The following is a 23,613-nucleotide window of genomic DNA, read 5'->3' as shown; positions in this document are numbered from 1 at the left end:
TGGATTTCCATTTCTAGAGAAGATCCATTTACGTCTACTCAAGTAAAATGGGAAATGATTAAAACGATACATCATGAAATCTTACAGACATTTAAGAATAGTTATAAAGTAGAGTCACGTACTTCAGAAATATATGCCTATTTCAGCAACTGGAAAAACTTAACTTTCCCTGGTTTTTAAAAATAATTATAGGAGAAAAGGAATAGAGCTACACAGGAATAATGTTTCTATATCTTATTGGAACTAAGTTAGTATAAATCTGATGCTGATTCTGATAAATCAAGATATATATGGTAAGCTTTAGAGCAACCAATAAGGAAATAATGCAAAACAATACAGTAAAAAAAATCATTAAAGAGTTAAAATGCTATATTAGAAAATATTCACTTAGTGCAAAAGAAAGCAGTAAAGGAAAATAGAGGAGTAATAAAGACATGAAACATGTAGAAAACAAAAAGTAAAGTGACAGATGTAAATCAAACTATAGCAATAGTATTAAAGGTGAATGGATTAAACAATCCAATCAAAAGGCAGACAAGACTAACTATAAGTTGTTTATAGGAGATACACTTTAGATTCAAAAATATGAACAAATTGAAAGTAAAAGGATAGAAAGACATATACCACAAAAAAGCTGACAAGATAGACTTTAAAACAAAAAAAATTACTAAAGAGACATTTTATAATGACAAAAGGGCCAATCCATCAAGAAGATATGACAAATTATTAACATAGATGCATTTAACAATAAAGCACCAAAATATATGAAATAAAAACTGACAGAAATGAAGGAAGAAAGAGACAATTCAACAATAATAGTTGGAGATTTCAATATCCCACTTTCAATCAAGGATAGAACAATTAGATTGACAAGGAAATAGAAGACTTGAACAATACTATAAACAACTAGAACTAACTGACATCCATAGAACATTTTATTAGAATTGTTAGATAAATGTGAAGCTGATATTCACCCAATAATAGCAGAATATACATTCTTCTTAAAGGCATACTGAACATCTTCAGGAGAGACAATACACTAGGCCATAAAGCAAACTTCAAACATTTAAAATGACAGAAATAACACAAAGTATGTTCTCCAACTGCAAAGAATGAAATTAAAAACCAAGAACAGAAAGAAATTTGGGAAACTCACAAGTATGTGGAAATTAAACAACATATTCCTAAATAACTAATGGATCAAAGAAGAAATCAAGAGATATTAGGAAGTGCTTAGAGATAAATAAAAATGAAGACAAGACATACCAAAACTTATAGGATGCAGTTAAAGCAGTAATTAGAGGGTAATTTGTTGCTGTACATACCTATATTAATAAAGAAGAAAGGTCTCAAATCAGTAATTTAACCTTCCACCTTTATACACTACAAAAAGATGAGTGATCAAACTTAAAACAAGCAGAGGAAGGAAATAATAAAGATTATAGTGAAAACTAATGATACAGAGAAAAAAAAAAACAAGAGAACATTAGTGAAACTAAAATTCAGTTCGTAGAAAAGCTCAACAAAATTGACAAACCTTTGGCTAGATAGACCAAGAAAAAAAGGAGAGAAGACTCAAATTACTAGAATAAGAAATGAAAGAGTGGATATTACTATTGATCTTACAGAAATAAAATGGATTATAAAGGAATACTATGCATAATTGTAAACCAATAGATTAGGTAATTTAGATGAACCAGACAACTTCCTAGAGATACAAACTGCTAAAATGGACTCAAGAAATAGGCAATCTGAATAACTCCATAACTAGTAAGGAGATTAAATTCATTATCAAAAAACTACACAAAAAATAAGCCCTGGCCCAAGATGGCTTAACTGATGAAATCTAACAAACATTTAAAGAATTAATATTTGTTCTTCACAAACTTTTACAAAAAATAGAAGAGGAGTAACAACTCCTTCTAATTTATTCTATGCAGTCAGTATTATACTGAAACCAAAACTAGGCAAAGACATCACAAGAAAACTATGGACCAAGATCTTTCATTAATATGGACTATCCTTACCAAAATGCTAGCAAACTGAATCTGGCAACATATAAAAAGAATTACAACTACACATCATGAGTGTTGGGGATTAAAACATGCACCCCATAAAAGATATGTTAAAGTCTTAATTCACAGCCCTGTGGCTATGAATCCATTTGTAAACAGACCCTTTTGAAAGATGTTATTATTAAGGTGTGGCCAAACTGAATCAAAGTACATCTTATAAACAGGAAATTTGGATGCAGTCAGAGAAGCCATAGACATAGAAGCCAGAAGTCAGAAAAAGAAACCAGAGGAGACCATGTGACAGAAGTAGAGATGCTAGTCAAGATACCCCAAGGATTATGGCAAGTTAGCATCAGAATACTGCAGACTTATGGAGAAAGCAGAGCCTGTCAAGACTTTGATGTTGGATTTCTAACCTTCACACACATGAGACAATAAATTCTTGTTGTTTAAGCCAATCCACTGTGTAGTGTTTGTCATAGCTTTGGCTAATCCAGCAACATATAAAAAGAATTTTATACCATAACCAAGTAGGATTTATCCCATGAATGCAAGATTGATTTAACATCTGATAACCAATTAATGCAATATACCATATCAACAGAGTGAAAAAAAAATTGCATAATCATCTCAATAGATAAAATCCAACTCTTTCAAAATAAAAACACTCAACAAACCAGGAATAGAAGACAATTTCCTCAATCTGATAAAGGGCATCTATGTAAAACCCACATATTTAACACATCGACATCATCTCTAACATCACATTTAATGGTGGAAGACTGGAGCTTTCCCCCTAAGATCAAGAACAATACAAAGATGCCTGCTCTTGCCACTTCTATTCAACATTCTAGTAGAGTTCTAGCCAGGGCAATTAGGCAAGAATAAGGAATAAAAGGCATTCAATTTGGAAAGGAAGACGTAAAACTGTCTATATACGCAAAGGAAATTACACTATATATAGAAAATCCTGAGACCTCCACCAAAAAAATATAAGAACTAACAAATGAGTTCAGCAAGGTTGTAGGATATAAGATTAAAATACAAAAATCAATTGAAATTATCTACATTTATAGTGAACAATCTGAAAATGAGACCAAGAAAACAATTCTAGTTACAATAGTAACAAAAAGAATAACAAGCTTAGGAATAAATTTGACAGAAGTGCTAAATTTATACTCTGATAACAAGAGAACATTGTTGAAAGAAATTAAAGATCTAAAGAAATGGAAAAACATTCCATGTTCATGGATCAGAAGACTTAATATTGCTAAGATGGTAAAACTTCTCAATTTGACCTACAGTTACAAGGCAATCCTATCAGAATCATAGCTGGCTTCTTTGTAGAAAGTGACAAGCTAAAATCAAAATTCAGATGAAATTACATGGGACCCAGAAGAGCTAAAAAGAAGAACAAAGTTGGAGAACCCAACACTTCCAAATTTCAAAACTTACTTCAAAGCAACTGTGAAGACATATATCATAAGGATAGAATATAGACCAACAGAAAAGAATTCATATGTTTATAGTCAACAGCTTTTTAGGAGGGTACCAAGAACATTCAACAAGTGATACTGGACAACTATATAGGCACACACAAAAGAATGAAGTAGGACCATCACCTCACATGCAAAATTTAACTAAAAATGGATTAAAACCTAAATGTAAGAGCTAAAACTTATTTTTAGCTCTTATAACACAGGAGTAAATCTTCATGACCCAGGATTTGGCAAGAGTCTTAGATATGACACCAAAGCAAGAGCAATAAAAGAAAAAAATAAATTGGATTTCATCAAAATTAAAAATATTTGTGTTGCAAAAGATACTATTAAGAAAGTGAAAAGAAAACCTACAAAAGGGGAGAATATATTTGCAAATCACAAATTTGATAAGGAACTTGTAACTAGAATATATAAGTACATTTTACAACAATAAAAAAGACAAATAGCCCAATTTAAAAATGGGCAAAACATCTGAATAGACATTTCTCCAAAGAGCAAATGGTCAATAAGCACAAGAAAAGATGCTTGACATCATTAATCATCAGGGAAATACAAATCAAAATGATGACATAGTGCTGCATACCCTCTAAGATGGCTGGAAACAAAAAAGATAATAACAAGTGTTGGCAAGACTACAGAGAAATTGGGAGGCTTGAGGGAATATAGCAGAGTAGGAAACTCCAGGAATCAGTCTTTCCACCAAAACAAATATTGGATTGGCAGAAACTGTCTGAATCAGCTCTTCTGAAACTGTGGAATCTAGGGGAACACTGTGTGGCATCCAGGGAGGAGCCAGAAGAAAAAGAGGCTGGCAAATTGCAACAAATACTTGTGAGTTTCACCCTCCCTGCAGTGGCTACCATCCCTCTTCCCCTAGTGTGGTGACAAGCAGCAGTGAGAACTGGAGCTCAGGCTTCTGGTACAGCTTAGAATCAATCCTCCAAACTCCAGGGGTGCTGATCACTGCTTTTGACCAGCTACTTCAGATCCCTGGGGGTCACCTCTGAGGGCTGCCAACGTTCCAAATCCCTAGGGCAATGGAGGCAGAGGAATCTTAAAGACAGTAACCTTCCTCAAAGCTATGGAAAACAGTTAAAGGGTTGCAACAATTGGACAAGTGCTAAATCAAAACACAGCTTCAGAAGCCATAGAATAGGCTCCTGGTCCCCTTGCTGGCCCCCTTCACCCACTCCCTACGCAATAGGGGATGAAGCCAGCTTGTGATCCCACTATGGATCCCTACCTGTTATAAAGGGAGCAGAGTGGCCCCTGTGTGCATATTAAGGTTCATGCATGAAGCTGCCAATCTATCAGGTGGAAGTCTGAGAGACACAGCCAGGCAACTTGTCTCAGGCTTGCTCTCCCAGAATTTGTTCTGAGGACAGAGAAGCAGTTTGCAGACAGCTTGGACAGTATAAGAAACAATAAGTTGAAGTGGCCTGGGACAAAGGACCACCTGCATTAAGTTCTACTCAGGAGAGCATCCAAGAGAAGATGAAAGCCTATTTCAAAGGCCGTAGAGGGGTGTTCACTTGAACTCCTGTAAACATTAAATGGGGAATTCCTAAGGCCTCTAGTAAGCACCTGCTCAAGAACAGAAGCCTGTGGGATTCCATGGAAGTGCAGCTAACACACAGTGGACCCCCTCACTCCACATTTGCCTCAGGCTAATCTTGAAAGGAGGGCTAAGTGCTGTCGGTGAACACCAGCCAAAGCAGAGCCAATTTATAGACAGTGAAAGGTGCTTTTTCCTTGGTTTATTTTATTACCTCTTGGTATTCAAGAAAATCTCAGCTCAGGAACTCAATCCCAGAGTTAACACTTAAAAATACTGAAATAAACAGTGTGAAACAAAAGATTACAAGATAAACAAAGAACCAAGAAATGATGGCCTATCTAAAGGAGCAAGATAAAAATCCAGAAGCCATCAATGACGAGGATCAACTTTGGATTTACTGAGAGAGGCTTCAAAAAAAGGATCCTCGATATGCTCAAAGAGATAAAGGAAAACACAGACAAAGAACTATAGAATATGACCAAAGCAATGAATGAATATGGGAATACTTTCAGATTTTCAGTACCAACCAAAAACAAATACTGGAGTTGAAGAACACAATAACTGAAATGAAAAATTCCCTAGACAGTTTCAACAACAGACTGGAGGTGGCAGAAAAAAGAATCAGTGATCTGGAAGACAAGACAGTCGAAAGGATTCAGGCTGAGGGAAAGAAAGAAAAAAGAATAAAGAAGAACAAACAGAGCCTAAGAGACCTGTGCAACACCATCAATAGTGCCAATATATGCATTATGGGAGTCCCAGAAGGAGAAGAAAGACAGAAAAGAGCAGAAGGAATATTCAAAGAAATAACGGCAAAAAAACTTCCAAAATTTAACTAAAGATATGAATATCCCCATTCAAGAAGCTCAATGAACAGAATAAACTCAAAGAGAACCACACCCAGAACACAGTAATCAAACTTTCTAATGTGAAGGACAAGGAGAATTCTGAAAGCTGCGAGCAAAAAGCAACGTGTTATGTATAAGGGAGTCCCAAAGAGATTACGTGCCAATTTCTCATCAGAAAACATGGAGGCAAGAAGACAGTGGTATAAGATATGTAAAATGCTGAAAGAAAAAACTGTCACACAAGAATTTAAAATCTAGCGAAGCCTTAAAAAATAAGGGGAAGATTAAGTATTCCCAAATAAACAAAAGCTGAGGGAGTTCATTACCACTAGACTTAACATACAAACAGTGTGGGTATGGAAGGGGGTGGCACCAGGGGACATAGCGGGTAGGAGGAAGGCCTGGCAAGACTTTGCCTGTTTTGTTTCTTTTTAAATCTCAATCTTCTTACTTTCTCCCCCAAAAGTGAAAAAAAAAATCCCATCCAAAAAAACAGGAGAGTTCTTCAGACTGAAAGGAAAGGACACTAGATAGTGGATTGCAGCAGCACAAAAAGATAATATCTTCAGGAAAGGAAACCATAGGGGTAATTATAAATGTCAGTACTATTATATTGCATTTTTTTGGTACACATTCTTCTCTGGTGCACATGGATCACCCTCCAGGATAGACAATAGGTTAGGTCATAAAACAAGTCTCAAGAAATTTAAAAAGACTCAAATCATACAACGTGTCTTCTCCAACCACAATGGAATGAAATTAGAAATCAATAACAGAGGAGAACTGGAAAATTCACAAAGTATATGGAAATTAAACAAAATACTGTTAACCTATGGGAAAAAGAAATCATAAGGGAAATTAGGAAAAATTTTGAGGCAAATGAAAATGAAAACACAACATACTAAAACTTATGGGATTCAGCAAGGGCAGTGCTGAGCGAGTAATTTACAGCTCTAAATTCTTACATTAAAAAAGAAGAATCTCAAATCAGAGACCTTATCTCAAAAATGAAAAAGACAAAGAATAAAATAAACCCAAAATGAGCAGAAAGAAGAAAATAACAAAGATTAGAGTAGAGATAAAAGAAATAGAGAATAAAAAAACAATAATCAACAAAACCAAAAGCTGGTTCTTTGAAATGAACAATAAAATTGACAAAACATTAGACAGATTGACAAAGAAAAAAGAGAATACAAAGAGCTAAAATCAAGAATGAAAAGGGAGACATAACTCATATCACAGAAATAAAAAGGACTATAAGAGGATACTATGAACAACTGTATACCAAAAAATTGGATAACTTAGATGAAATGGACAGAAACACACAAACTGCCTACACTGACTCCAGAAAAAATAGAAGATATCAACAAACCAAAAGCTAGTAAAGATATTGCATCAGTAATCAAAAACATCCCAGCAAAGAAAAATCCAGGACCAGATGGCTTCACAGGTAAATTTTACCTAACATTCCAAGAATTAATACCTATCCTGCTCAAACTATTCCAAAAAATTAAAGAGGGAACACTCCCTAACTCATTCTATGAGGCCAACATCACTCTCATACCAAAGCCAGATAAAGAAACCATAAGAAAAGAAAACTTCAGACCAATACCCCCTATGAAAATAGATGCAAAAAACCTCAACATAATATTAGCACACCAAATCCAACAATATCAAAAGAATTACGCACCATGATTAAGTGGGATTCATCCCAGGTATGCAAGGGTGATTCAACATAAGAAAATCAATGAATCTAATACACCACATGAACAGAACGAATGCGGGAAGGAATTTGACATAATCCAGCATACTTTCTTGATAAATACACTTAAAACACTAGGAATAGAAGGAAACTTCCTCAACATGATAAAGGGCATCTATGAAAAAACCACAGCTAACCTCATACTCAATGAAAGACAGACAACTTTCCCTCTCAGATCAGGAGCAAGACAAGGATACCCACTGTCACCATTGTTAATCAATGTTATACTGGAAATAAAAGGCATCCAAATTGGAAAGGGAGAAGTAAAACTTTCTCCACATGCAGAGGAGATGATCCTATATACACAAAATCCTGAAAAATCCACAACAATGCTAATAAATGAATTTAGCAAAGTGGCAGTGTATAAGATCAACACACAAAAACCAGTAGTGTTTTTATATAATAGTACTGAACAATCTGAAGAAGATACCAAGAAAAAAATTCCATCTACAATAACTAAAAAAATGAAATATTTAGCAATAAATATAACCACAGATATAAAGGACTTACACGTACACACAAAACTACAAGACTTGTTAAAAGACATTCCTTGTTCATGGACTGGAAGACTAAAGATTGTTAAGATGCCAATTCTACCCAAAGTGATTTACAGACTCAACGCAATTACAATCAAAGTTCCAACAGCCCTCTGTGAAGAAAAGGAAAAGCTATCATCAGATTTATACGGAAGGGTAAGAGGCCCCAGATAGTCAAAGACATATTGAAAAGGAAGAACAAAGTTGGAAGACTTACACCGCCTGATCTTAAAACTTATTACAAAAAAACACAGAGGTGGGGGCAAGATGGCGGCATAGAGAGGAGTGGAATTTAGTTAGTCCCCTGGAATAACCAATGAACAACCAGAAAAAACTAGTAAATAATTTGGAACAACTGTGACTGGCCACACATCATACACCAACCCAGACTGGGAGGAATGCCTGAGATCGCAGCATAAAATCTGTAAGTAAAAACTGCAGAAATGTGCCAGAAGTCCCCTTCCCCCATGGCAGGCTTAGCTGCAAAACCTTGCTATGGTAGAGGGCAGCACTCTCTCAGTGAGCGAATGTAGCTCAGCTGAACTCCAACTGGGGTTTTAATTAACAAATGTAGACTGCTGAATACAAGCTACAAACCCCCAGCAAGCAGACAGAGGCTTTTAGTGATGACTGATCCTAAAGAACCAGAAGACTCATCTGTCCCGGGAGGGGGAGCCCAGAAGACCAGGTCTTACCTCTGGCCAATGAATGAAATTGGGGTCCATGTACTGGCTCTAAAAGGGGGCTTTTTCTCTATTTTTCTCTCTCTCAACCTGAGGAGCTAAGAGGAGAGAGCTGCGGCCATTTTCAGTTCACAGCTCTCTGACCCAGATAGGTGGAGAAAATTCAAATGCAGATGACAACTCCCTAGGGGGTGTATCTTCCCTAACAGTAAGGGGGTGGGGCCCAGCTTTCCATTCAGAACCAGATCCCAGAGCCTGGGGGAAAACAGCCAAAACAGAAACCGAAGGGGCCACATCTCCTTACACCAGTCAGGAGTGACAGGCTGACAGGTGCCACCTGATGGGCAGGTTAGGAAAAGCACAGAGACTGGAGACCTCACAGGAAAGTCTGTCGTCTTCTAAGATACACCTTGGACATAACCCCATTCTGAGACCTGAACCTGTTCTGGTCTGGGAAAATCTGACTCGGGTAACCAAGGAAACCAGATGCCTAGACAACAGAAAACTACAACCTATACTAGGGAAAATGAAGATATGGCCCAGTCAAAGGAACAAACTTACACTTCAATTGAGATACAGGAATTAAAACAAATAATTATTAATCAAACAAGTCTCCTAAATCAATCCAAAAAATCAAATCAATGGGTTGAGAAAAGATATGGCAAAGAGATGAAGGATATAGAGAAGACATTGGGTGAACATACGGAAGAAATGAAGAGCATGAAAAAAACAATTGGCAGAACTTATGGGAATGAAAGGCACAATACAAGTGATAAAAAACACAATGGAGACACACAACAGCAGATTTGAAGAGGCAGAAGAAAGGATTCATGAACTAGAGGAAAAGACATCTGAAATCCTATATACAAAAGAACAGATAGGGAAAAGAATGCAAAAATATGAGCAGGGTCTCAGGGAATTGAATGACAACATGAAGCACATGAATGTATGTGACGGGTATCTCAGAAGAAGAGAAGGGAAAAGGGGCAGAAAAAATAATGAAGGAAATAATCACTGAAAATTTCCCATTACAGATCCAAAAAGTGCAGCATACCCCAAACAGAACAGATCCAAATAGATCTACACCAAGACAATCAATATTCAGATTATCAAATGTCAAAGACAAAGAGAGAATTCTGAAAGCAGAAAGAGAAAGGCGATCCATCACATACAAGGGAAGTTCAATAAGACTCCTGTGCGGATTTCTCAGTAGAAACCATGGAGGTAAGAAACAGTGGTATGATATATTTAAGATACTGAAAGAGAAAAACTGCTAATGAAGAATTCTATACCCAGCAAAACTGTCCTTCAAACATGAGGGAGAGTTTAAAATATTTTCAGACAAACAGACACTGGAGAGTTTGTGAACAAGATACTTGCTCTACAGGAAATACTAAAGGGAGCACTACAGACAGATGGGAAAAGACAGGACAGACAGGTTTGGAGCACAATACTGGGTGATGGTAGCACAATAACGTAAGTACACTGAACAAAGATGACTGTGAGTACAGTTGAAAGACGAAGGTTGGGGCATGTATGACACTAGAAGGAAAGAAGAAAGATAAAGACTGGGACTGTATAACTTAGTGAAACCTAGAGTGGTCAATGATTGTGATTAAATGTACAAATATGTTTTTACATGAGGGAGAACAAATGAATGTCAACTTTGCAAGGTGTTAAAAATGGGGTGGTATTGGGAAAAAATACAATCAATGCAAACTAGAGTCTATAATTACAAGTAACATTGTAATATGCCTCCATTAATTGTAACAAAGGCAAAAGCAATATAACAAAGCTAAATGTCTATAAGAGAGGGACATATGGGAGGGGCATGGGATTCTTGGCATTGGCTTTTTTTTTTTTTTTTTTTTTTTTTTTTACTTTTTTGCCTCTTCCTCTTTTTTTGTGTGGAAGAAATGAATGGAAATGTCTTTATATAGATAGTGGTGGTGAATGGATAACTATGTGATTATACAGGGAACCACTGATAGCTTACTTAGGATGTAATGTATTGCATGTGAATAAAACCATCTAAAAAATAAAAAGAGGGATACCAGTGCTGGAGAAAATGTGGAGAAAGAGATGTACCTAATTACCATTAGTAGGGAAGTAGAAAAGTACAGCCCACCTGGAAGGTAATGTGATGGTTCCACAGGAAGCTAAAAATGGGGTTGCCATATGGACCTGAAATTCAATTACAGGATATATACTTGGAAGAACTGAAAAAGAGGTACATGAATGGACATTTGCACCATGGGGTTTATGGTGTCAGTAGTCACAATTTGCAATGAAGGTGGCCTAAGGGTACATCGACTGATGAATGGATTGGTGAGCTATGGTGTATACATACAGTGGAATATTGAGCTGTTACAAGAAGGAGTGAAGTTCTAATGTGAGTGGACATAGAGGATGGTACATTAAGTGAAATAAAACAGAAATGGAAAAAAAAACATTATAATGCCTTACTAATATGGACTAACCATAATGTGCAAACTCTTGTGGACTAACTATAATGTGCACACTCTGAGAACTGAGCCTGAGAGCACAGGTTATCAGGGGAAGGCTTATTGTAAAGGTTCCTAGATCATAAGCTCTTACAGAAATTACATCTATTCCTGAGTTGTAATGGTTATTTCTAAATACTGAGATGCTGAGCTTTTTTGGTATAACCTGGTTGGTCCCTGGAACTTTGGGTATCTGTGTGACACCTGAGAATCAGAGCCAGAGTCCAGCAGCTATGAATGTCAGCATTACCCCATAGAGCAAATGTTAAGGAGTCTGAAAAAATAGATCAGACTTCAATTAGAGATACGAATGAAATGGACTTGGTTAGGACTAAGGTAAACCAGACTAAAGGGTAAAGGACAATAGTGATGGTGTTTTGAAACTTCAAATTCTGTATGAGATCAAAGGAAGAGAGGTTTATTAGGTGCAAAAACTATATTTTTTGTAGCACAGTATATAATTTAACTTGCATGGTCAGTTTATTCAAAAAACATAATTACATGAAACGTTGAATAGGAGTGAAATCTGGTTGGTTGTACAGGTGAGTGTGAAGCTCCAATACATCCTAGAGTAATTTGGGCAGAGAATAAGAATGTATTTGCAAAGACCCCTTGGGGGACTGGGGGAAAATGTGGAAATATTAAATTTCCCCACCTGGGGAATTAATGATATTCTCACAAGCATTTCGGGTTACCAATTTAGAAGGATGAGCCCTCAATCTTGGGGTTTTCCTTAATGAAGTTTGTTACTTCATAAAGGAGAAGCTAAGCCTACTTAAAATTGTGCCTAAGAGTCACCTCCAGAGAACCTCTTTTGTTGCTCAGATGTGGCCCTTGCTCTAATCCAACTCTGCATGTAAACTCACTGCCCTCTCCCCTACATGGGACATTACTCCCAGGGGTGTAAATCTCCCTGGCAATGCGGGATAAGACTCACAGGGATAAGCTTGGCCCTGGCATCATGGGATGGAAGAAGCCTTCTTGGACCAAAAAGGGGAAGAAAAATGAAACAAAATAGCTTCAGTGACTGAGAGATTTCAAATGGAGTCAAGAATTCATTCTGAAGGTGATTCTTATGCATTATGTATATATCCCTTGTTAATTTTTAGTGTATTGGAATAACTAGAAGGAAACACCTGAAATTGCTGAATTGCAATCCAGTAGCCTTCATTCTTGAAGACGACTGTGTAACCATATAGCTTACACTATGTGACTGTGTAATTGTGAAAACTTTGTGGCTCCCACTCCCTTTATACAGTGTATGGACAGATGAATAGAAAAATGAGGACAAAAATAAATTAATAATAGGGAGGTATGGCGGGCATGGGATGTTTTGGGTGTCCTTTTTTACTTTTATTCTTATTCTTTTTTGTGTGTCATAATGAAAATGTTCAAAAATTGATTGTGGTGATGAATGCACAACTATATAATGGTACTTTGAACAACCGATTGTACACCACGGATGACTGTATTGTACGTGAATATATCTCAATAAAATTGAATAAAAGAAAAAGAAAAAAAAGCAATTAACCATAAATGTAAGGGTTTAGTTCTGGACTCTCATTTTCCTTCCACTCTAATAATCTTTTAACAAGCTCTTATTCAACTCCATCAGCCAGAGAGTATTTCTGTTTACAATCAGGAATGCCAAAAGATAGATTTCTTTTCAAATGTTTGAGAATTCTTGGATGTATTTTCATCCCCTTTCCTTGACTAGTGATGCTGATTCGTTTACTATACAGCTTATCTTTAATGATTGTGGGAGCTTGTTCTGCTGGGTTTTATATACCAAGTTTGTCAACTCACTGTGGAATCATTCCTTTCCTGGGGCTCAGTTTGTCAACTATCTATTTGGTCCTTTTTCTAGTTTGCTGATGCTGCAGGAATGCAAAACAGCAGAGATGAATTCGCTTTTATAAAAGGGGGTTTATTTGGTTACACAGTTACAGTCTTAAGGCCATAAACTGTCCATGGTAACACATCAACAATTGGGCACCTTCACTGGAGGATGGCCAATGGTGTCCAGAAAACCTCCATTAGCTGGGAACGCACATGGCTGGCATCTGCTCCAGAGTTCTGGTTTTAAAATGGCTTTCTCCCAGGATGTTCCTCTCTAGGTTTCAGCTTCTCTCCAAAATGTCCCTCTCAGTTGCTCTTGGGGGATTTGTCCTCTCTTAGCTTCTCCAGAGCAGAAGTCTGCTTTCAAAGGCCATCGCCAAAATGTGTCTGTAAACTGCAGTTCCTCTCTCAACTCCTGGCATTCTTCCAAGTGTCCCTCTTGGATGTATCAAGCTCACTCCTTCTGTCTGAGCTTATATACTGCTCTAGTAAACTAATCAATGCCCATGCTGAAAGGGCAGGGTCACACCTCCACGGAAATCATCCAGAGTTACCACCTACAGTTCGGTGGGTCGCATCTCCATGGAAACACTCAAAGAATTACAATCTAATCAACACTAATATGTCTGTCCACACAAGATCGCATCAAAGATAATGGCATTTTGGGGTACACAATATATTCAAACTGGCACAGTCCTTGTTTTACTTCTTCAGCTGTAGAATCTACCCTAAATGTTTTAGTCTATATGCAAACCCTACTGAAGTCAACTACTTTGCGGGTATACAGGAGAGGATCTCAAATAGCTGTGCCGAGATTATTCAACCTATTGCCTCAAGGGTCCACTCTAATCTCTGTATCCCACTGGAGAAATTTCTCCTACATCGGAGAAGGAACTTCCCTAGAGTAGTTGTCATGGATTCTCTTGCCCCTTCTCATTCATCTGATTCATGAGTTTGGAGAAAAGATCTGAGAGCGTGTGGCTCAGTCCAGTTAAGTTTTCGTACATGCCACAAATGCCTGACTAAAAAAAGGGTACTGAGCTGGTTTGTATATATTATGCCCCCCCCCCCCAGAAAAAGCCATATTCTTTAATGCAATCTTGTGGGGGCAGATGTATTAGTGTGGATTAGGTTGGAACCTATTGATTCAGTATTCCCATGGAGGTATGGCCATGCCCATTCAGCATAGGCCTTGATTAATTTACTAGAGCCTTATATAAGCTCAGACATAAGGAGCTCACTGCTGGAACTGAGACAGATGTTTTAAAGATGGCCATTGGAAGCTGATGCAGACATTTTGTAGAATGCCATTTTGAAATGAAACTCGGGAGCAAAAAGACGCCAGCCACGTGCCTTCCCAGCTAACAGAGGTTTTTGGACGCCATCGGCCAACCTTCAGTGAAGGTACCTTGTGTTGATGCCTTTCCTTGGACACTTATATGGCCTTAAGACTGTAACTTTGCAACCAAATAAACCCCCTTTATAAAAGCCAATCCATTTCTGGTATTTTGCTTAACGGGCAGCATTAGCAAACCGGAACAGTTACATTCTGCCCTGTTCTCTCTATGAGAAAGATCTGCAGCTTGGGGAGCTAAAGCATTTAGGAGAGAAAGGCAAGACTATTCTCTCATAGGCATAAGCTCTTTTCTCTACCCAAGCTTTTACTAGTAATGAAGCTGACATTTTGATCTTTGTTGAACTGATTCCTGTGTCCTTCTCTCAGTTGGTCCCAAACTCCAGAGGGGAAGACTTTTGAATTAAGAGTTTCACACAAACTATTCTTAACTTGGCAACAGTATTCTCTTTCATGTGTTTATGGCTACAGATTTTTCTGATTTTGCCTCTTTGGTTTGCTCTCTGGTTATGCTTCTTACAGAATTTCTGACCACTGATGGTATTAATTCTTCTATTCTAGCACTGTTACAACTTTATTCTTCTTTATACATATTTTCTGACACTTCATGGGGTTTTTGAAAGGCGAAGAAATAGATGCATGTATCAGTCCTCAAGTTTCATCCTCAACTAGCTATATATTAGAACACCTAAGTCTACTGAGTCATGCCCTTTCCACTACTTTACGTTAGAGCATATAAGATATAGGTCTTACATTAAAGAACTTAAAAATCTTGTTAGAGTGGTGATACAAACATTAAAGAAACAAAACCCATGGGAGAATATTGCAAGTAACAAATACACACATAACAAGTACCCAAAGAGTTATAAGAAAAAATCACATCAAATTATAGTGGCTAAAGAAGGCTTCATTGAAAAGGAGCAGCTTGAGATACGCCTGGAAAGACGGATACAATTTACATAGATGATGAACAATTCTAATGAGGAATAACAAGACAAATAAGAACATGGAGATGGAAAAGTACAAGGTAATTCCATTACAGGGAGTATACCAATTTAGTTGAGTTTATATAAAGGAACATGAGAAATAAAGCTTCTTAAGAAATAAGGTATAAAGAGATCAAATCTGTAAGACCATGAAACTCTCTCTCACTTTCATTCAAAAGACATCTAAAGAACTGGTATTAAATCAACTGTAGATGAGTTCTTTCTAGGGTAGAAGTCCAAACATAGATAGTATTTTATTATAATATACCAACATATCCCTCAATCATCCACTACTGCATTATGTACATACATACAAAGTAAACAATAAGTATGAATGAAAACAATCAAGAGATAAACAGTTTAACTTCGCAATTTGGTAGATGTTCATTTCAATTGTTTTTTCATATATACCTCTGATATGAAAAGAGCCATCATCATTTCTCTCTACCACAAGATGATCAATATGTACCATCACAGGAGCTGGTTCAAAGGATATCGTACTACTACGTGGACTGTCATCCTACAGGAAAGAGAAATGAATAGTATTGGCATATTGTTCATTTTCTTAAACATATGTTAGTATTTTTAATGAGTAAAAATACGTATCTTTACATGATTTAGTTGATGTATTAAGAAAAGTACCTGTTCTGTTTTGATATTTTCTAATTTTAAGACTCTTTACATCATTCCCATAGCCAACAAATTTAATTCATTTTAATAAATGCTGATAGAGCATATATTATAGAGAAGGTATAGTCTTAGACATGAACCAAGGTCTAGGTAGGCAAAGTAAACATTTATAATATGAAAACACAAAAATATTAACATACTTTTAAATTTATTTTTGTATTAGAAACCTGTATCTTCATTGGCATCACTGTTGCAACAGTTTCATCTTCCAAAAAATGTTGAATATTCATAAGAGAAGATGTCAGGAACTCAGTACTAAAATTTTCTATATGGCACTGCAGAAATCCATTTTTTTCTGCAAGCAAAGAGTGTATGACAGCACCAGGCCCACTTTCAAACCTCAGAGTAATCTCAGGAGAGGATTTGGAATGAATTATGGCTTTGTGATCTGAGCCTATGGAAAATGAACACATAAATATGATAACCTTTTAGCACTACTCAAAAACATGACTCTATTATGTCATTAAGAAGTTATTGTAAATTTGTACAATATTAAAGCAGTAAGAACAGTTTTAATGTTTGCCCCTAAACTAATACAAATGATAGTCTATAGTGATATAAATATATAATATAATATACACAACCCCAATTTCAGTTTTTATAGGCAATTTTGTAGTATAAAAATGCTATGTTTTCTACCTTTTAGATCTGGGGGGGGGGGGGTGGGGGGCATGCCATGATATAACGTCGATATGATACACAGTTCTGATTTTGGGTGTGTTTGAGTGTACACTTATCTATACATCTGTAACACAATACATAGCTACGATGAAGAAATGGAATCATGGCATTTAAAATGACTCTTAAGAAGCAATAAAAGCTTTGATCTTCTTCATTAAAAATGAGTCAGCTGGTCCCTTGGCTTTCGGCTGTTTGGGCGCCAGTTACTCTGAGCGGTGTTCCAAGTGGAGTTAATGGAGTTTCAGCAAGCGTTAGGAAAAACAAGACAGCCACGGGTGCGTCCCTGTTTCCTACAAGATTTTTGAAGCCATGTTATAATTGTTCCCACTAATATCAGGATGCCTGACAAAGCAAATGCCTCCAAGAAAAAATCTCAAAAGTTAAAAAGAAATCCAAAAAGAAAAATTGATGATGAAGAAAAGGAGTTGGCAGAGAAAGAGGTTAGAAACACAATGAAAAAAATTAAAAAACATCCAAAGCATCTGTCTTCTGAAGTGACAGGAAAAACAAAGCATGCTAATCTGAAACAGCTAAAGATAGCATCCAACAAGAGAAAAACCTGGCAACCTCTTTCAAAGAGTAGCAGAGAGTATTTGCAATCTATGATGGAATCAGTAATAATAGCAATTTTAAGTAAAAGTATTAAAGAAAATGAACAAATTCAATATCATCTCAACTGCCTGAACAAAAGATTGCTGCAGCTGTGTGAAACGCTAAACGTCCCTCCCAAAAAGCAGAAAGATTTAACTAATGTGTCAAGTCTACTGAAAATGGAAAGGACACAGCACAGAGCTAATGAAGAAGGTCTGGCATTATTGCAGGAAGAAATAGATAAAATAGTGGAGACCACAGAGTCAATGACTGGGAATATTCAAAGCCTCAAAAGCAAACTTCAGGTTCTGACAAGTGAAGTGGATGAAGAGGAAGAGAAGGTGAAAAAGATATTTCAAATGGATGGTAGTGAGGTACTCTCTCTTCCAGAACTTTCTCAGAACAGTCTCAAAGCACCAATACTTCAGAAAGAAATTTTGATGCTAATCCCAAACCAGAACGCTCTTCTAAAGGACTTGGATGTTCTTCATAATTCATCCCAGATGAAGGATATGTTCACTTTCATTGAAGAAGCCTACAAGAGACTTGATGCCTCTTAAGTTTTTATAGGAGATTGTTTTATATTAATTTAAAGCTTGTGAATTTATATAGCTGTTAGCCTACCATGATACTTCAGAGGCTGAGGCTTCTGTGGGAATTATTATCCCTTAATAATTACATGTACTCTAAAATTAGCCTGTGCAGATCTGCTATAAGCATCTAGTATAGTCCTGGAGACTCTGTTTTAGCAACTGGCAAGCCTGGAAAAATCACATTTATTATTTGCTACATCTCTGGTTGTTTGCCTGGAACCATTAAATAAGAACCACCACAGTCCATTAGTTAATAGTGGCTGAATGGAGGTCATTTATTGCTTAGTGCAGATAAAATATGCTACAAGTTAATATATGTAGTCTTTGTGTGGTACCTAGTACCTAGTTTGCTATCGTTAATAGCATTTACCTGGTCTCTTGCAGTTTGTATCTGGTCAACTAGATCCTGAGAAACCCCCAAATGCCTTTACTCTTTTACAGAACTCCCTAGTCTTTTTGTGAAGTAGTTAAGATTTGCCAGGTGCCTTTAACTGTGAAGGTAGCATCAACATTTTATTTCTTTGGCTGAATTAGTGAATAGATATTGAATATTTATTTTCCACTGTGATCAAAGCATGTTTTTTTTTTTCAGAAAACTATTAAAAAGAAATTCCTAAGCAAGTTTATTCTCTTTAGTGACCCCTTTAAACAAAGACCAAACAAAAGAACCTTTCTTTCTAAAACATTTTTTTCCTCACTGTGGTAAACGTATGTATATATGTGACTAAATTATCACTACTATATGGAGAAATCATTTCTAACCAACTACAGTCTGTAGCATGAGTTACTTTTATCTATTTGTGAAATAAAATCACTAAAATTTCAAAAAAAAAAAAAAAAAAATGAGTCAGCTAATAACAGAAAAGCAAATAGAGAACACCTAATTAAAATGTATTGATTAGAAAAGAGGCCTAAAACTGAAATTATAGTAAAGGAAATATATACATATTATTACATTTATTTATTCCTTGGTCCAAAAAAGAATTTGAGGTATAAATACTTGAGTTTACAACAAATTTAAAATTTCAAAAAAGTACCCATAGGATATCTAATTTTAAATAGTAAACGTTCCTAGTGGAGCCACTGAAGTAAACTAGTTGTGAATATAAATAAACATTTTGTTCATTTATTTTATGGTACCCATGTTCAAAAAGATTAGAAGGCAATGTGTGCATGGTATAATCAGATAAAAAATGAGTAAGCAAGAAAAATATAAGACTGGAAAGGAAAAGGCAAAGATAGGTGGTAAGGTTAATAAGCCAAACATTATTTAAGGTTCTGTGCCATTATTTAAGGTTTATCCCATGAGTCATCAAAAGAAGACCACACTAATTAAATTCATGATGAAAAGATGTTTTATTTGATTTTTCCTGAGCAGAGAGAAAAGAAAACTGAAGGCATACTGAGCCAAATGTATACATGTTTATGAACAGGGGAGGGTGCAAGTAGTTAAAGATATCTATATTTATGCACCAAGGATAGGTTGCCATACACAAATCAAAGTGAAGAATTGTTTTTAAAAATGTTATTGCAGACACGGAATTTGATTTAATTAATGTTAGTACTAATTATTAACATTCAAAATAAATAAATAACATGAATAAAAATAAAAAAATTAAAAAATTCCTAAAAATTCTTTAAACATTTAAAAACTCAAGCATTTTTATTTCTAAAATAGACAGTAAAAGGCCAAAAATTGACGTTCATGTTCTTTACTATAATCAAGAAAAGCAACAAAAGTTAAATTATCTATTTAACAATAAGATCAGTGAGCAAGAAACAACTTGGTTAAAGTAATTTTATGTTATTTTTGACCAAGACCCTCCCAGTAAAGATATACACATAAACACACACACACACACACACACAATACATACACTATAGGGAGTTGAGAGCAAATATAACTTTAAACAGAAAGAATACTTTGGAGCAGAGATAAAATAAAACAGTTAAAATCACTTCTTCCTACCTCTGATGCCCTGGAACTATTATATTAATATCTTCCTGTTAAAGGAATCCAAAATACCACAGATTGTAAAATAAACAAAAACAAACAAGACAAAAACAACTTTGCAATACTAATAAACTGAAGCTCAAATACTACCTTTATTAGTATCGCTTACTATGGTTTGAAATGTTGAAGCTAAGCTGGCATTTCTACTTTCTCCTTCCCATTTCCCTCTTCCTGGTCCTTTATTTTCCATGCTTTTATGTTCCTCTTCAAACAACCGAGACACTTGGGGGAAAAAATTAACTAGCACTGATTATATAACCCATACATAGAGAGCATTCCAGAATGACTTCTGCAGTTAGGAACAAAATTAAACAAAGTAATAGGACATGGTATTAATTGAGATATAAAGAGTATAAAAAAATTATGCAAATGGAAATAACCTAAGAGTGTATAACATGAAAAGTGTTTGGGTTGGTTATAGCACAGGGTCTAGGTTTTGAAATTTTATGTCCAATCATTTTTCTACTGGTTTTGTTTTTTTCCACCACTATTAAGCCTTTCCAAAAATATACTTAGCTTCCGTCATTTTGCATACCATTGGGATTTAGACTTGCTAATATAAATTCTCAAATGTGTTTTAGCAGATACATTGAAAACTGCAAGGCTTATACAAAGAAAAAAGCCAGGAGTACATTTTTTTTTTCTATGCAGACAAATGGCATATTTACCTACAATTCCCTGGATGAGAAATGGTAGCATACTTATCTGATATCATGCAGGGCTGTATTTATTTCAACATGTTATGCATCAGATATAGCATTCTGTGTATATAGCAAAGAAAAATATTACAGCTCAGTGACTTCAAGAGACTTAAAAATGAACACTGTCATTTAAAATTCTTAATACAACTATCCTAATAAGTTAATTTCTTCAAATGAATGAAAGCCATGAGTGATAACTCCATATAAACTTTGAAAATGGTTAATGTGGTTTCCTCTTCATACATAGCATATTTTGTTGCTTAAAGTTCTTTGTGTCGAAGTCAACGTGTTGAACTTAGAATGAAGTAATAGAACAGGGTATGTGTTTTTCTCCAAATACCAAACACCATGCCAGATTCAGGAAATGTCTGCTTACAAACAAGATAAAGACATACAGAAATTGAGGTATAAGGTAGAACTAAATTTGACCCTCCAGGATTACTTTGTTACTTTTTTCCTACAGAAAAAGAGTTCTGTTTTCTCATTCCCAGTATCTCAAAGAATGGGAAGACTGAAAAAGTAAAACACTGATCAGCATTAACAAAAAGAAATTAAAGAATATGCTTTAACAATTATATTTCTAAAAATTTAATCAAAATACTTCATGGGAATAAGGTACTCTAAAAGAACAAATTTCCCCCATTACCATAAATAAATGCAATTTTCCTTGAATTCAATTATGTAGGACTACTGATGGGTCACATTTATAAAAAGCAAAACAATTTTAAATCACATTAAGGTAACTTGTGTACTAAAAAGAATATATTATCTTACCTATTGGACGATTACAAAGATAATTCCGAAAACTGATATTGCCTAACTGATCTGGTGTCACCCGGTTCACTTGAAGACAGATTTCAGTATCTTCTCCTCGGATGTCAATTTCCCCATTAACACCAGTAATTTTAAACACCACAACAGATATCTATTGATGATTGTACAAATAATATTAGTATAAAAATAATTCAAAACACAGTTTAAAATAACACAATTGTGACCAAACAAAAAAAAAATAATAAGTTTGATAAAACAGAATGTGTTGTTATATTATAGGGAAAACTTCAGCTTCCTTCTTATTTAGTGAAGAGAAGTTTTTTTTTAGGTCACAAAGATGAATTATGTAATATTTCCATGTAAAATGATTTCCACTAAAAGCTGAAAATAATGCATTTTCTAAGTCTTTCAGAAGAATATTTCCTTGGTCTGGAGGACTTAAAAGAACATCTTTTCCCTAGATAAAAAGCCCCTCAGAATAAGGACTGACCACCTTCGTGACATCAAACTTTTTCAAAGTGTATTTAAACTGAACTAAAGCAAAGGTCCTAAAAGGAAAGGCAGGATGGAAAAAAAGAAAGATGGAAACCTCTTCCACCCCAAACTATCAATAAAACAAATTTAGAAAAATAAAATGTAGAGAAAAACAATTCAGCAAGAGGGAAGAAAGCACTTTCAAGCATAAGGAGCACAGTGAATCCTCCTTCATCTATCTCAATTCTTTTTACGTATTAATTTAATGTGCTAAAATGTATACATATTGAATATGAGATAAAGAACGTTGATAGCATTTCTCTTCGTAGAAAACTTCTGAAATAATTACCAGGTCGTCATGATTTTCTTGCGCACCCTCCGAATTTGTACTGATGGCATCTGGAGAGGTTTCACCATAATTCTGTATGTTAGCACCGGCATTTGCATTCTCTGCTGGGCTCTGGTAATTTGTAGTTGAGGTTTTTTTAATACCTGAAATAATATAAAAGTAAACTTAATTAAAATCTGTTTTACACATGATCCAGTCTTACATGTAACCTAAAGGACTTCCCAACTCTTTCTCAAGCATAGCTTTGCTTAAAAGACAATAATCAAAGAAAACCAGATTGTGGTTAGTTAGCAAATAATGAAAAATAATTTCCCAGAATAAAATGGTAGAATACTAAGACCCTAAACTTTAACAAGATGAAAAAAACATACAATTGTTGACCATAGCCTGAGCTCTCCCCACTGCAGCTGCAGCCCTAGCATGACTAAGAGCTTCCTGGTAGGCCAGCTTTGCTCCCCTCTAACTGATCCTACATTGAACAGCCCCACTCTTACCAGTTCATTTCCCTTTCAGTACCATACAGTAACTCTTAGTTATCTTTTACATGAAATTAATACCACTTATTATTATCATTACTAAATGTAATTTAATGGAGAAATAGTCACACACCATACAATCCATCCAAAGTATACACTCAGTGGTTCACAGGATCATCATGTCGTTTGCATTCATCATGATGATAAATTTTAGAACATTACTCTAGAAAAAGAAAAAGGAAACAGAAAACTCCAAACATCCCATATCCTTTATCTCCCCCTTATTGACCCCTAGTATTGCACTCTACCCAATTTTAAACACTTATTATTAATTTGATCATTCAACAACCTTGTGTATGTATATGCCTTAACTTCTCAGTGTGCCGTACTTCAATGTTTCTCAAACGATTGGCGTTAAAAGACAATACTTTGATAAGTAGAAAAATGGGACAAAAATTAAATGAAAAATAGGGTGGGATGGGGTTGATGGAAGGTTTTAGGTATTCTTTTGTACTTTTATTGGAAATTTTTTTTGAAGTAAGGAAAATGTTCAAAAATTGATTCTGGGGATGAATGCACAATTATATGATGCTACTGTGAATGATTGTAAGGTATGTAAATATATGTCAAAAAAACTATTTAAAAAGTAAAACAGGTAATTTAAAAAAAAAAAAAGACCAATA

General features: G+C 35.4%; 2 protein-coding genes across 10 annotated transcripts in view; one reads left to right on the top strand and one right to left on the bottom strand.

Annotated features, from left to right (window-relative positions):
* Positions 1 to 23,613, bottom strand: part of UHRF1BP1L (UHRF1 binding protein 1 like) — a 125,196-nt gene that overhangs the window by 15,623 nt on the left and 85,960 nt on the right. For 7 of the 9 annotated variants that reach the window (XR_005218294.1, XR_005218293.1, XM_037845532.1 and 4 more), the window contains 4 exons: positions 22,455 to 22,597; positions 21,632 to 21,782; positions 16,418 to 16,671; positions 15,999 to 16,107 (listed from right to left, as the gene is read on the bottom strand). Coding sequence is in view for 7 of the 9 variants with exons in the window: in XM_037845532.1 (XP_037701460.1) it covers positions 15,999 to 16,107; positions 16,418 to 16,671; positions 21,632 to 21,782; positions 22,455 to 22,597 (657 nt within the window). In the remaining 2 variants the exon portion in view is untranslated. Of the gene's footprint in view, positions 1 to 15,998; positions 16,108 to 16,417; positions 16,672 to 19,148; positions 20,918 to 20,949; positions 21,226 to 21,631; positions 21,783 to 22,454; positions 22,598 to 23,613 lie in introns of those variants that run through there. The other 2 variants (XM_037845536.1, XM_037845537.1) reach the window with 2 other exon arrangements.
* Positions 17,149 to 18,725, top strand: LOC119541489 (centromere protein Q-like). Its single transcript, XM_037845561.1, has 2 exons — positions 17,149 to 17,194; positions 17,256 to 18,725. The coding sequence occupies exon 2, from the start codon at positions 17,297 to 17,299 to the stop codon at positions 18,107 to 18,109; it is 813 nt and encodes a 270-aa protein (XP_037701489.1). The 5' UTR covers positions 17,149 to 17,194; positions 17,256 to 17,296; the 3' UTR covers positions 18,110 to 18,725.

This window comes from Choloepus didactylus, chromosome 8, assembly GCF_015220235.1.
Source record: "Choloepus didactylus isolate mChoDid1 chromosome 8, mChoDid1.pri, whole genome shotgun sequence".
NCBI lineage: Eukaryota > Metazoa > Chordata > Mammalia > Pilosa > Megalonychidae > Choloepus > Choloepus didactylus.
Note: the sequence above shows the minus strand (reverse complement) of the source record. Positions and strands in the feature narration are given on the sequence as shown.

Bases quoted from the DNA above. Each gene is read 5' to 3' on its own strand.
- LOC119541489 (XM_037845561.1), top strand. From the start codon at position 17,297: ATGCCTGACAAAGCAAATGCCTCCAAGAAAAAATCTCAAAAGTTAAAA.